General features: G+C 36.2%; 1 protein-coding gene across 1 annotated transcript; it reads right to left on the reverse strand.

The window, feature by feature from the left end:
* Nucleotides 1-8,195: 8,195 nt before the first annotated feature.
* On the reverse strand, nucleotides 8,196-9,216 carry LOC130990557 (uncharacterized). The gene is made up of 2 exons (XM_057914779.1): nucleotides 8,884-9,216; nucleotides 8,196-8,753 (listed from the first exon to the last, which is right to left on the reverse strand). Exons 1-2 carry the CDS (start codon nucleotides 9,214-9,216, stop codon nucleotides 8,196-8,198), a joined length of 891 nt encoding a protein of 296 aa, XP_057770762.1.
* Nucleotides 9,217-14,749: the final 5,533 nt, after the last annotated feature.

A 14,749-nucleotide genomic window follows, 5' to 3' on the forward strand; every position in this document is an offset into this window, starting at 1 on the left:
TGTGCTTGAAGATAATAATATGGACACCGTTTAGTCCTTAATTTTATCTTTTTTTCTTTTCTAGTTGTTAAGATGACATTGCTTATTTTTAATTTCAAGATGTTGTTTTTATTTTTTTTATTACAATAATAAAAATCAAATGCTTACTCAATAATAATTGATTTTTTTTCCAAAATATCTCAGAAAATCAAATGGAATCTTGTGATATTTGTCTTGCCGATAGTGCCACCACACACACTATTCTTCAAAAGAAGAATTATTTCCTTAAGTTGACATTAGCCAAGGATAATGTCAACACAATATCAGGTGCATCAAACATCATTGAAGGCTCCGGAAGAGCTTGTATCATTTTGCCAAATGATACTAAATTAGATATTGAAAATGCTCTGTACTCTAGTAAGTCTAAAAGGAACTTACTAAGTTTCAAGGATATCCGCAATAATGGATACCACATAGAGACAATTGCAGAAGGTAGCAATGAATATCTTTACATAAATTCTTTTGTTTCAGGCTATAAGCTGACAAAAGAAAAATTAGCAACACTACCTTCTGGAATGTATTACACATTCATAAAAGCAATTGAGACAAACCATGTCATGAACATAAAGTTCAATGATACAAAAAGCTTTAAGCTTTGGCATGATAGGTTTGGACATCCTGGAGCGACTATGATGCGCCGAATAATCAATAATTCATATGGGCACAACATAAAGAATCAAAAGATTCTTTCTACAAAGGAATTCCCAAGTGATGCTTGTGCGCAAGGCAAGTTAGTTATTAGACCTTCATATACGAAGGTTAATACTGAATCTCCATCTTTCCTAGAAAGAATTCAGGGAGACATTTGTGGACCTATACATCCACCTTGTGGACCTTTTCGATACTTTATGGTATTGATTGATGCTTCTTCTAGATGGTCACATGTATGCTTGCTTTCTACTAGAAATGCAGCATTTGCTAGACTACTTGCTCAAATCATAAAATTAAGAGCTCAATTCCCAGACAATTCAATTAAAAGAATTCGTCTTGATAATGCTGGTGAGTTTACATCTCAGGCATTTGATAACTATTGTATGGCTATTGGAATTGAGATTGAACATCCAGTAGCTCATGTCCATACTCAAAATGGTTTAGCGGAATCATTTATTAAACGTCTTCAAATTATTGCTAGACCATTACTTATGAAATCAAAACTCCCAACTACTGCTTGGGGTCATGCCATATTACATGCTGCAACATTAGTTCGACTAAGGCCATCAGCTAATCATGAATACTCCCCAATGCAAATTATCTTTGGCCGAGAACCCGATGTTTCTCACTTACGAACTTTTGGTTGCGCGGTTCAAGTCCCAATTGCACCCCCACAACGAACAAAAATGGGTCCCCAACGAAGACTTGGGATATATGTTGAATTTGATTCACCATCGATTATAAGGTATCTAGAACCTTTAACAGGTGATTTATTTACTGCACGTTTTGCAGATTGTCATTTTGATGAAATGACATTTCCAACATTAGGAGGAATAAATCTACATCCAGAAAAGCACAAGGAAATCTCTTGGAATGAGAAAAACTTATCACATTTTGATTCTAGAACAAATCAATGTGAACAAGAAATTGAAAAGATCATTCATTTGCAAAAGATTGCAAATCAAATTCCTGATGCTTTTGTAGATACAAGAAAAGTGACACAATCTCACATACATGCTGCAAATACTCCAGCTAAAATTGATGTCCCTGAAGGACAAATAGCTTTGGCAGCAAATGAGTCCAAAATTCGTCAAAAACGTGGTCGACCAGTTGGTTCCAAAGATTCTATGCCTAGAAGAAGAAAGGGGCAAAATGGAAACCAAACAATGACGAAAACGACTAATCAATCAAATGAAAGTGATGTAATTCCTGAAGAATTACAAGTATCTGAAAATCATGAGATCTCAATAAATTATTTACATTCAAATCAGATACTAGAGAGAGAAAATATCATCGTTGATGATATATTTGCCTTTCATATAGCTCTTCAAGTTTTAAATGAGGATCCTGAACCAAAATCTGTTGCACAATGCAAACAGAGACTTGATTGGCCAAAGTGGAAAGAAGCTATAGAAAGGGAATTAAATTCCTGTGATAACCGGAAAGTATTTGGGCCTATAGCCTTAACTCCGGAATCTAAAATCCCTGTTGGATATAGATGGATTTTTGTTAGAAAGAGAAACGAGAAAAATGAAGTTACGAGATATAGAGCAAGACTCGTAGCACAAGGTTTCTCACAAAAACCAGGAATTGATTATGAGGAAACATACTCTCCAGTAATGGACGCTATTACTTTTAGATTTTTGATTAGTCTGGCTGTGTCACAAATGCTTGATATGCGCCTTATGGATGTAGTGACTGCTTATCTATATGGGTCATTAGATACTGACATATATATGAAAATTCCTGAAGGATTTAAAATGCCTGAAGGATTTCAGTCAAAACCCAAAAGCATGTATTCAATTAAACTGCAAAAATCGTTGTATGGGTTGAAACAGTCTGGTCGTATGTGGTACAATAGACTGAGCAAGTATCTTTTGAAAGAAGGATACAAGAATGATGAAATATGCCCTTGTGTTTTCATTAAGAAAACCGAAAGTGGATTTGCAATCATAGCAGTTTATGTTGATGATTTAAATTTAATTGGGACTCCTGAAGAGCTAAATAAAACTGCTGAATATTTGAAGAAAGAATTTGAGATGAAAGATTTGGGAAAGACAAAGTTTTGTCTTGGTTTGCAAATGGAACGTATCCGTGGAGGAACGTTTATCCATCAATCCACATATACAGAAAAAGTGTTAAAACGCTTCTATATGGATAATGCACATCCATTAGCATCACCAATGGTCGTTAGATCTCTTGATACTAAGAAAGATCCATTTCGACCAATTGAAGAGGGTGAAATGATACTTGGTCCTGAAGTACCATATCTAAGTGCAATTGGAGCATTGACTTATCTGGCTAATAATACTAGACCAGATATAGCTTTTTCTGTTAATCTTCTAGCAAGATTTAGCTCTGCACCCACTTTGAGACATTGGAATGGTGTTAAGCACATTCTACGTTATCTAAAGGGTACCATTGACCTTGGATTATATTATCGAGAAAATTCTGATAATACTCTAGTGGGGTATTCGGATGCAGGATTTTTATCCGATCCACATGAAGCTAAGTCACAAACTGGATATATTTTCACATATGGTGGAACTGCTATATCATGGAAGTCTGTGAAACAAACATTGACTGCAACATCCTCAAATCATTCTGAAATCATTGCAATCCACGAAACAAGTCGAGAATGTGTATGGTTGAGAAATGTGACGAGTCATATCCAAGAGTCATGCGGGTTAGCTTTATCTAAGGCCAAACCAACTGTTTTATATGAAGATAATGCTGCTTGCATCGCGCAACTCAAGGAAGGATACATCAAAGGAGATAGGACGAAGCATATTTCTCCCAAATTCTTCTACACACACGACCTTCAAAAGGGTGGCGATATCGACGTGCAACAAATTCGCTCAAGTGAAAATCTGGCGGACTTATTCACCAAGGCATTACCAGCATCGACATTCAGAAAGTTGGTACACGAGATCGGCATGCGTCGACTCAAAGATATTCAATGATTTCAAGTTCAGGGGAAGCAGTTGTACTCTTTTTCCTTCGACTAGGTTTTGTCCCATTGGGTTTTCCTAGCAAGGTTTTAATGAGGCAACATCTTTTATTTTAGGGATTGGTCAATCAAGGGGAAGTGTTGTAAATATATCTTCTAGATATATCTTATGTGTGTTGACCAAGAAACCTAGAGGGAGAATAACACTTGACATCTTCAAGCCGCCGGAGTTGACTGTCCTCCGTTCACACCGGACGTGTGTGAACGTTCACACCGGACGTGTGTGAACGTTCACACCGGACGTTCACACTTGGTTTAACACCTATAAATATGGGTGTATTGTGAACTTCATTTGTATTCTCTAATCTATTCTCTCGCTTCTCTCAAGTTTATAACATCTCGCTTCTCTCTAGTTTATAACAAATCAAAACTCCCAACTACTGCTTGGGGTCATGCCATATTACATGCTGCAACATTAGTTCGACTAAGGCCATCAGCTAATCATGAATACTCCCCAATGCAAATTATCTTTGGCCGAGAACCCGATGTTTCTCACTTACGAACTTTTGGTTGCGCGGTTCAAACTTGAGAGAAGCGAGAGAATAGATTAGAGAATACAAATGAAGTTCACAATACACCCATATTTATAGGTGTTAAACCAAGTGTGAACGTCCGGTGTGAACGTTCACACACGTCCGGTGTGAACGGAGGACAGTCAACTCCGGCGGCTTGAAGATGTCAAGTGTTATTCTCCCTCTAGGTTTCTTGGTCAACACACATAAGATATATCTAGAAGATATATTTACAACACTTCCCCTTGATTGACCAATCCCTAAAATAAAAGATGTTGCCTCATTAAAACCTTGCTAGGAAAACCCAATGGGACAAAACCTAGTCGAAGGAAAAAGAGTACAACTGCTTCCCCTGAACTTGAAATCATTGAATATCTTTGAGTCGACGCATGCCGATCTCGTGTACCAACTTTCTGAATGTCGATGCTGGTAATGCCTTGGTGAATAAGTCCGCCAGATTTTCACTTGAGCGAATTTGTTGCACGTCGATATCGCCACCCTTTTGAAGGTCGTGTGTGTAGAAGAATTTGGGAGAAATATGCTTCGTCCTATCTCCTTTGATGTATCCTTCCTTGAGTTGCGCGATGCAAGCAGCATTATCTTCATATAAAACAGTTGGTTTGGCCTTTGATAAAGCTAACCCGCATGACTCTTGGATATGACTCGTCACATTTCTCAACCATACACATTCTCGACTTGTTTCGTGGATTGCAATGATTTCAGAATGATTTGAGGATGTTGCAGTCAATGTTTGTTTCACAGACTTCCATGATATAGCAGTTCCACCATATGTGAAAATATATCCAGTTTGTGACTTAGCTTCATGTGGATCGGATAAAAATCCTGCATCCGAATACCCCACTAGAGTATTATCAGAATTTTCTCGATAATATAATCCAAGGTCAATGGTACCCTTTAGATAACGTAGAATGTGCTTAACACCATTCCAATGTCTCAAAGTGGGTGCAGAGCTAAATCTTGCTAGAAGATTAACAGAAAAAGCTATATCTGGTCTAGTATTATTAGCCAGATAAGTCAATGCTCCAATTGCACTTAGATATGGTACTTCAGGACCAAGTATCATTTCACCCTCTTCAATTGGTCGAAATGGATCTTTCTTAGTATCAAGAGATCTAACGACCATTGGTGATGCTAATGGATGTGCATTATCCATATAGAAGCGTTTTAACACTTTTTCTGTATATGTGGATTGATGGATAAACGTTCCTCCACGGATACGTTCCATTTGCAAACCAAGACAAAACTTTGTCTTTCCCAAATCTTTCATCTCAAATTCTTTCTTCAAATATTCAGCAGTTTTATTTAGCTCTTCAGGAGTCCCAATTAAATTTAAATCATCAACATAAACTGCTATGATTGCAAATCCACTTTCGGTTTTCTTAATGAAAACACAAGGGCATATTTCATCATTCTTGTATCCTTCTTTCAAAAGATACTTGCTCAGTCTATTGTACCACATACGACCAGACTGTTTCAACCCATACAACGATTTTTGCAGTTTAATTGAATACATGCTTTTGGGTTTTGACTGAAATCCTTCAGGCATTTTAAATCCTTCAGGAATTTTCATATATATGTCAGTATCTAATGACCCATATAGATAAGCAGTCACTACATCCATAAGGCGCATATCAAGCCTTTGTGACACAGCCAGACTAATCAAAAATCTAAAAGTAATAGCGTCCATTACTGGAGAGTATGTTTCCTCATAATCAATTCCTGGTTTTTGTGAGAAACCTTGTGCTACGAGTCTTGCTCTATATCTCGTAACTTCATTTTTCTCGTTTCTCTTTCTAACAAAAATCCATCTATATCCAACAGGGATTTTAGATTCCGGAGTTAAGGCTATAGGCCCAAATACTTTCCGGTTATCACAAGAATTTAATTCCCTTTCTATAGCTTCTTTCCACTTTGGCCAATCAAGTCTCTGTTTGCATTGTGCAACAGATTTTGGTTCAGGATCCTCATTTAAAACTTGAAGAGCTATATGAAAGGCAAATATATCATCAACGATGATATTTTCTCTCTCTAGTATCTGATTTGAATGTAAATAATTTATTGAGATCTCATGATTTTCAGATACTTGTAATTCTTCAGGAATTACATAACTTTCATTTGATTGATTAGTCGTTTTCGTCATTGTTTGGTTTCCATCTTGCCCCTTTCTTCTTCTAGGCATAGAATCTTTGGAACCAACTGGTCGACCACGTTTTTGACGAATTTTGGACTCATTTGCTGCCAAAGCTATTTGTCCTTCAGGGACATCAATTTTAGCTGGAGTATTTGCAGCATGTATGTGAGATTGTGTCACTTTTCTTGTATCTACAAAAGCATCAGGAATTTGATTTGCAATCTTTTGCAAATGAATGATCTTTTCAATTTCTTGTTCACATTGATTTGTTCTAGAATCAAAATGTGATAAGTTTTTCTCATTCCAAGAGATTTCCTTGTGCTTTTCTGGATGTAGATTTATTCCTCCTAATGTTGGAAATGTCATTTCATCAAAATGACAATCTGCAAAACGTGCAGTAAATAAATCACCTGTTAAAGGTTCTAGATACCTTATAATCGATGGTGAATCAAATTCAACATATATCCCAAGTCTTCGTTGGGGACCCATTTTTGTTCGTTGTGGGGGTGCAATTGGGACTTGAACCGCGCAACCAAAAGTTCGTAAGTGAGAAACATCGGGTTCTCGGCCAAAGATAATTTGCATTGGGGAGTATTCATGATTAGCTGATGGCCTTAGTCGAACTAATGTTGCAGCATGTAATATGGCATGACCCCAAGCAGTAGTTGGGAGTTTTGATTTCATAAGTAATGGTCTAGCAATAATTTGAAGACGTTTAATAAATGATTCCGCTAAACCATTTTGAGTATGGACATGAGCTACTGGATGTTCAATCTCAATTCCAATAGCCATACAATAGTTATCAAATGCCTGAGATGTAAACTCACCAGCATTATCAAGACGAATTCTTTTAATTGAATTGTCTGGGAATTGAGCTCTTAATTTTATGATTTGAGCAAGTAGTCTAGCAAATGCTGCATTTCTAGTAGAAAGCAAGCATACATGTGACCATCTAGAAGAAGCATCAATCAATACCATAAAGTATCGAAAAGGTCCACAAGGTGGATGTATAGGTCCACAAATGTCTCCCTGAATTCTTTCTAGGAAAGATGGAGATTCAGTATTAACCTTCGTATATGAAGGTCTAATAACTAACTTGCCTTGCGCACAAGCATCACTTGGGAATTCCTTTGTAGAAAGAATCTTTTGATTCTTTATGTTGTGCCCATATGAATTATTGATTATTCGGCGCATCATAGTCGCTCCAGGATGTCCAAACCTATCATGCCAAAGCTTAAAGCTTTTTGTATCATTGAACTTTATGTTCATGACATGGTTTGTCTCAATTGCTTTTATGAATGTGTAATACATTCCAGAAGGTAGTGTTGCTAATTTTTCTTTTGTCAGCTTATAGCCTGAAACAAAAGAATTTATGTAAAGATATTCATTGCTACCTTCTGCAATTGTCTCTATGTGGTATCCATTATTGCGGATATCCTTGAAACTTAGTAAGTTCCTTTTAGACTTACTAGAGTACAGAGCATTTTCAATATCTAATTTAGTATCATTTGGCAAAATGATACAAGCTCTTCCGGAGCCTTCAATGATGTTTGATGCACCTGATATTGTGTTGACATTATCCTTGGCTAATGTCAACTTAAGGAAATAATTCTTCTTTTGAAGAATAGTGTGTGTGGTGGCACTATCGGCAAGACAAATATCACAAGATTCCATTTGATTTTCTGAGATATTTTGGAAAAAAAATCAATTATTATTGAGTAAGCATTTGATTTTTATTATTGTAATAAAAAAAATAAAAACAACATCTTGAAATTAAAAATAAGCAATGTCATCTTAACAACTAGAAAAGAAAAAAAGATAAAATTAAGGACTAAACGGTGTCCATATTATTATCTTCAAGCACACCACCACCGATCAATTGATCTATATTATCTCCTTTTGGGTCATCAAAGAAGTCGGAGACATCTAAATGAGTAGTATCAATTGGACCGTCAAAGTCAACATTATTGGACTCCTTCTTGCCTTTTCCCTTGATTGAATCTTGATATAGATCTGCAAGGTGTTTTGCTGTTCGGCAAGTACGTGCCCAATGTCCTGTCATACCACACCTTTGGCATTCACCTTCCTTTTTGTATGAATTGTGCTCGTTGGATGCTTTATGCTTTTTGTTGCTAAAGGTTGCATCATGTGGTTTACCGCGTCCACGACCACGAGCATATCCACGTCCACGTCCACGCCCACGTCCACGTTGGTTCCCACGACCACGTCCATTATCATGGTTGAAAGTTGCATTGGCTTCAGGCAATGCAGCGGAACCGGTGGGGCGGAGTGCGTGATTTTTCAAGAGCAATTCATTATTTTGCTCGGCAACCAACAAACAAGCTATTAATTCTGAATACTTTTTGAAACCCCGCTCTCTATATTGTTGCTGTAACAGCACATTAGAAGCATGAAAAGTGGAGAATGTTTTCTCAAGCATATCAGTATCACTAATTTTTTTCTCCACAAAGTTTCAATTTAGAAACAATTCTAAATAATTCAGAATTATAAGCACTCACAGACTTAAAGTCTTGCAGTCTTAGATGCATCCACTCGTAACGAGCTTTAGGAAGGACGACAGTCTTTTGATGATCAAACCTGTCTTTGAGGTTCATCCACAATTCTTGTGGATCTTTGACAGTCAGATACTCTGTCTTAAGGTCATCATGAAGGTGATGACGAAGGAATATTAGTGCCTTAGCGCGATCCTGGTCGGACGCTTTGTTTCCTTTTTTGATAGTTTCTCCTAGACCCCTTGAGATCAGGTGAATATCAGCATCAAGAGTCCATGACATGTAATTCTTGCCCGAGATGTCAAGGGCGATGAACTCAAGTTTGGCTATGTTTGCCATCCGTGCAATTCTGCACAAAATAATCAAGGATATATTATCCAAATGTTTAATTTATTTGCTCAGAGAGCTTGTAATATTCTTCAGGAATATTACTTGTGCTATTTAAATAGCATCAATTAATTTTCAAGATCATTTTGAAAAGAAAAAAAATTGTATATATATATATATAGTATATTTCATAATATAACATATCAAATTTCAAAAATAAGAGCATAAGATTTAAATCTCTTTCAACTTCAATAGATTTAAATGTATATATAGATCATCAAAGAACACGAAACAAAATAATAATTTGAAGAAAGAAACAAATAGCAACATGATTCTTTGCCTAAATCCCAAAACATTCATATACGTTGACTAAGTATACCAAATCAATCTAAAAACACATACATAATTACAATGGCTCTCAATTCCCAATTGATTCGTTTTTTTTTTTTTTTTTTTTTTTTTTTAGTAATCAATTCAAATACGTCAATACATGGAATGCAATTTAAACAATAGTATCAACAACAACCAATAAAGAGAAATAGAATTCGAAAATTGGACCTTTTACGATCGAAGGGAGATGATGAGAGAACTAGAACTTTCGTGCTGATAACGTGTTATAAACTAGAGAGAAGCGAGATGTTATAAACTTGAGAGAAGCGAGAGAATAGATTAGAGAATACAAATGAAGTTCACAATACACCCATATTTATAGGTGTTAAACCAAGTGTGAACGTCCGGTGTGAACGTTCACACACGTCCGGTGTGAACGTTCACACACGTCCGGTGTGAACGGAGGACAGTCAACTCCGGCGGCTTGAAGATGTCAAGTGTTATTCTCCCTCTAGGTTTCTTGGTCAACACACATAAGATATATCTAGAAGATATATTTACAACACTTCCCCTTGATTGACCAATCCCTAAAATAAAAGATGTTGCCTCATTAAAACCTTGCTAGGAAAACCCAATGGGACAAAACCTAGTCGAAGGAAAAAGAGTACAACTGCTTCCCCTGAACTTGAAATCATTGAATATCTTTGAGTCGACGCATGCCGATCTCGTGTACCAAATTTCTGAATGTCGATGCTGGTAATGCCTTGGTGAATAAGTCCGCCAGATTTTCACTTGAGCGAATTTGTTGCACGTCGATATCGCCACCCTTTTGAAGGTCGTGTGTGTAGAAGAATTTGGGAGAAATATGCTTCGTCCTATCTCCTTTGATGTATCCTTCCTTGAGTTGCGCGATGCAAGCAGCATTATCTTCATATAAAACAGTTGGTTTGGCCTTTGATAAAGCTAACCCGCATGACTCTTGGATATGACTCGTCACATTTCTCAACCATACACATTCTCGACTTGTTTCGTGGATTGCAATGATTTCAGAATGATTTGAGGATGTTGCAGTCAATGTTTGTTTCACAGACTTCCATGATATAGCAGTTCCACCATATGTGAAAATATATCCAGTTTGTGACTTAGCTTCATGTGGATCGGATAAAAATCCTGCATCCGAATACCCCACTAGAGTATTATCAGAATTTTCTCGATAATATAATCCAAGGTCAATGGTACCCTTTAGATAACGTAGAATGTGCTTAACACCATTCCAATGTCTCAAAGTGGGTGCAGAGCTAAATCTTGCTAGAAGATTAACAGAAAAAGCTATATCTGGTCTAGTATTATTAGCCAGATAAGTCAATGCTCCAATTGCACTTAGATATGGTACTTCAGGACCAAGTATCATTTCACCCTCTTCAATTGGTCGAAATGGATCTTTCTTAGTATCAAGAGATCTAACGACCATTGGTGATGCTAATGGATGTGCATTATCCATATAGAAGCGTTTTAACACTTTTTCTGTATATGTGGATTGATGGATAAACGTTCCTCCACGGATACGTTCCATTTGCAAACCAAGACAAAACTTTGTCTTTCCCAAATCTTTCATCTCAAATTCTTTCTTCAAATATTCAGCAGTTTTATTTAGCTCTTCAGGAGTCCCAATTAAATTTAAATCATCAACATAAACTGCTATGATTGCAAATCCACTTTCGGTTTTCTTAATGAAAACACAAGGGCATATTTCATCATTCTTGTATCCTTCTTTCAAAAGATACTTGCTCAGTCTATTGTACCACATACGACCAGACTGTTTCAACCCATACAACGATTTTTGCAGTTTAATTGAATACATGCTTTTGGGTTTTGACTGAAATCCTTCAGGCATTTTAAATCCTTCAGGAATTTTCATATATATGTCAGTATCTAATGACCCATATAGATAAGCAGTCACTACATCCATAAGGCGCATATTAAGCCTTTGTGACACAGCCAGACTAATCAAAAATCTAAAAGTAATAGCGTCCATTACTGGAGAGTATGTTTCCTCATAATCAATTCCTGGTTTTTGTGAGAAACCTTGTGCTACGAGTCTTGCTCTATATCTCGTAACTTCATTTTTCTCGTTTCTCTTTCTAACAAAAATCCATCTATATCCAACAGGGATTTTAGATTCCGGAGTTAAGGCTATAGGCCCAAATACTTTCCGGTTATCACAGGAATTTAATTCCCTTTCTATAGCTTCTTTCCACTTTGGCCAATCAAGTCTCTGTTTGCATTGTGCAACAGATTTTGGTTCAGGATCCTCATTTAAAACTTGAAGAGCTATATGAAAGGCAAATATATCATCAACGATGATATTTTCTCTCTCTAGTATCTGATTTGAATGTAAATAATTTATTGAGATCTCATGATTTTCAGATACTTGTAATTCTTCAGGAATTACATCACTTTCATTTGATTGATTAGTCGTTTTCGTCATTGTTTGGTTTCCATTTTGCCCCTTTCTTCTTCTAGGCATAGAATCTTTGGAACCAACTGGTCGACCACGTTTTTGACGAATTTTGGACTCATTTGCTGCCAAAGCTATTTGTCCTTCAGGGACATCAATTTTAGCTGGAGTATTTGCAGCATGTATGTGAGATTGTGTCACTTTTCTTGTATCTACAAAAGCATCAGGAATTTGATTTGCAATCTTTTGCAAATGAATGATCTTTTCAATTTCTTGTTCACATTGATTTGTTCTAGAATCAAAATGTGATAAGTTTTTCTCATTCCAAGAGATTTCCTTGTGCTTTTCTGGATGTAGATTTATTCCTCCTAATGTTGGAAATGTCATTTCATCAAAATGACAATCTGCAAAACGTGCAGTAAATAAATCACCTGTTAAAGGTTCTAGATACCTTATAATCGATGGTGAATCAAATTCAACATATATCCCAAGTCTTCGTTGGGGACCCATTTTTGTTCGTTGTGGGGGTGCAATTGGGACTTGAACCGCGCAACCAAAAGTTCGTAAGTGAGAAACATCGGGTTCTCGGCCAAAGATAATTTGCATTGGGGAGTATTCATGATTAGCTGATGGCCTTAGTCGAACTAATGTTGCAGCATGTAATATGGCATGACCCCAAGCAGTAGTTGGGAGTTTTGATTTCATAAGTAATGGTCTAGCAATAATTTGAAGACGTTTAATAAATGATTCCGCTAAACCATTTTGAGTATGGACATGAGCTACTGGATGTTCAATCTCAATTCCAATAGCCATACAATAGTTATCAAATGCCTGAGATGTAAACTCACCAGCATTATCAAGACGAATTCTTTTAATTGAATTGTCTGGGAATTGAGCTCTTAATTTTATGATTTGAGCAAGTAGTCTAGCAAATGCTGCATTTCTAGTAGAAAGCAAGCATACATGTGACCATCTAGAAGAAGCATCAATCAATACCATAAAGTATCGAAAAGGTCCACAAGGTGGATGTATAGGTCCACAAATGTCTCCCTGAATTCTTTCTAGGAAAGATGGAGATTCAGTATTAACCTTCGTATATGAAGGTCTAATAACTAACTTGCCTTGCGCACAATCATCACATGGGAATTCCTTTGTAGAAAGAATCTTTTGATTATTTATGTTGTGCCCATATGAATTATTGATTATTCGGTGCATCATAGTCGCTCCAGGATGTCCAAACCTATCATGCCAAAGCTTAAAACTTTATGTATCATTGAACTTTATGTTCATGACATGGTTTGTCTCAATTGCTTTTATGAATGTGTAATACATTCCAGAAGGTAGTGTTGCTAATTTTTCTTTTGTCAGCTTATAGCCTGAAACAAAAGAATTTATGTAAAGATATTCATTGCTACCTTCTGCAATTGTCTCTATGTGGTATCCATTATTGCGGATATCCTTGAAACTTAGTAAGTTCCTTTTAGACTTACTAGAGATTGAAAAGATCATTCATTTGCAAAAGATTGCAAATCAAATTCCTGATGCTTTTGTAGATACAAGAAAAGTGACACAATTTCACATACATGCTGCAAATACTCCAGCTAAAATTGATGTCCCTGAAGGACAAATAGCTTTGGCAGCAAATGAGTCCAAAATTCGTCAAAAACGTGGTCGACCAGTTGGTTCCAAAGATTCTATGCCTAGAAGAAAAAAGGGTGCAAGATGGAAACCAAACAATGACGAAAACGACTAATCAATCAAATGAAAGTGATGTAATTCATGAAGAATTACAAGTATCTGAAAATCATGAGATCTCAATAAATTATTTACATTCAAATCAGATACTAGAGAGAGAAAATATCATCGTTGATGATATATTTGCCTTTCATATAGCTCTTCAAGTTTTAAATGAGGATCCTGAACCAAAATCTGTTGCACAATGCAAACAGAGACTTGATTGGCCAAAGTGGAAAGAAGCTATAGAAAGGGAATTAAATTCCTGTGATAACCGGAAAGTATTTGGGCCTATAGCCTTAACTCCGGAATCTAAAATCCCTGTTGGATATAGATGGATTTTTGTTAGAAAGAGAAACGAGAAAAATGAAGTTACGAGATATAGAGCAAGACTCGTAGCACAAGGTTTCTCACAAAAACCAGGAATTGATTATGAGGAAACATACTCTCCAGTGATGGACGCTATTACTTTTAGATTTTTGATTAGTCTGGCTGTGTCACAAAGGCTTGATATGCGCCTTATGGATGTAGTGACTGCTTATCTATATGGGTCATTAGATACTGACATATATATGAAAATTCCTGAAGGATTTAAAATGCCTGAAGGATTTCAGTCACAACCCAAAAGCATGTATTTAATTAAACTGCAAAAATCGTTGTATGGGTTGAAACAGTCTGGTCGTATGTGGTACAATAGACTGAGCGAGTATCTTTTTAACATAATCGGGCGAATCTATTATGTCTCCAATTATCAAAATAGTCTTCTATTTTGAGTGAACTTTTCATATTTTTCTTTATTATTTTTCTAAAATCTACTATTTCACATTGACTTTTTATACCACATCAAATACAAGTTTACATAAAATGACATATTCCGTCTAAGTACATATCAAAAATTTACTTTATATCCTCCAAATTCCAATCAAAATTCACTTTTGTTTGGTGGAATGATTAAGATCAATATCATTCGAAATGCATCACTAATTTAATATGCTCAAACAAATGCTATTTTAATAGCATCAA

Source organism: Salvia miltiorrhiza, chromosome 6 (assembly GCF_028751815.1).
Source record: "Salvia miltiorrhiza cultivar Shanhuang (shh) chromosome 6, IMPLAD_Smil_shh, whole genome shotgun sequence".
In the NCBI taxonomy this organism is placed as follows: domain Eukaryota; kingdom Viridiplantae; phylum Streptophyta; class Magnoliopsida; order Lamiales; family Lamiaceae; genus Salvia; species Salvia miltiorrhiza.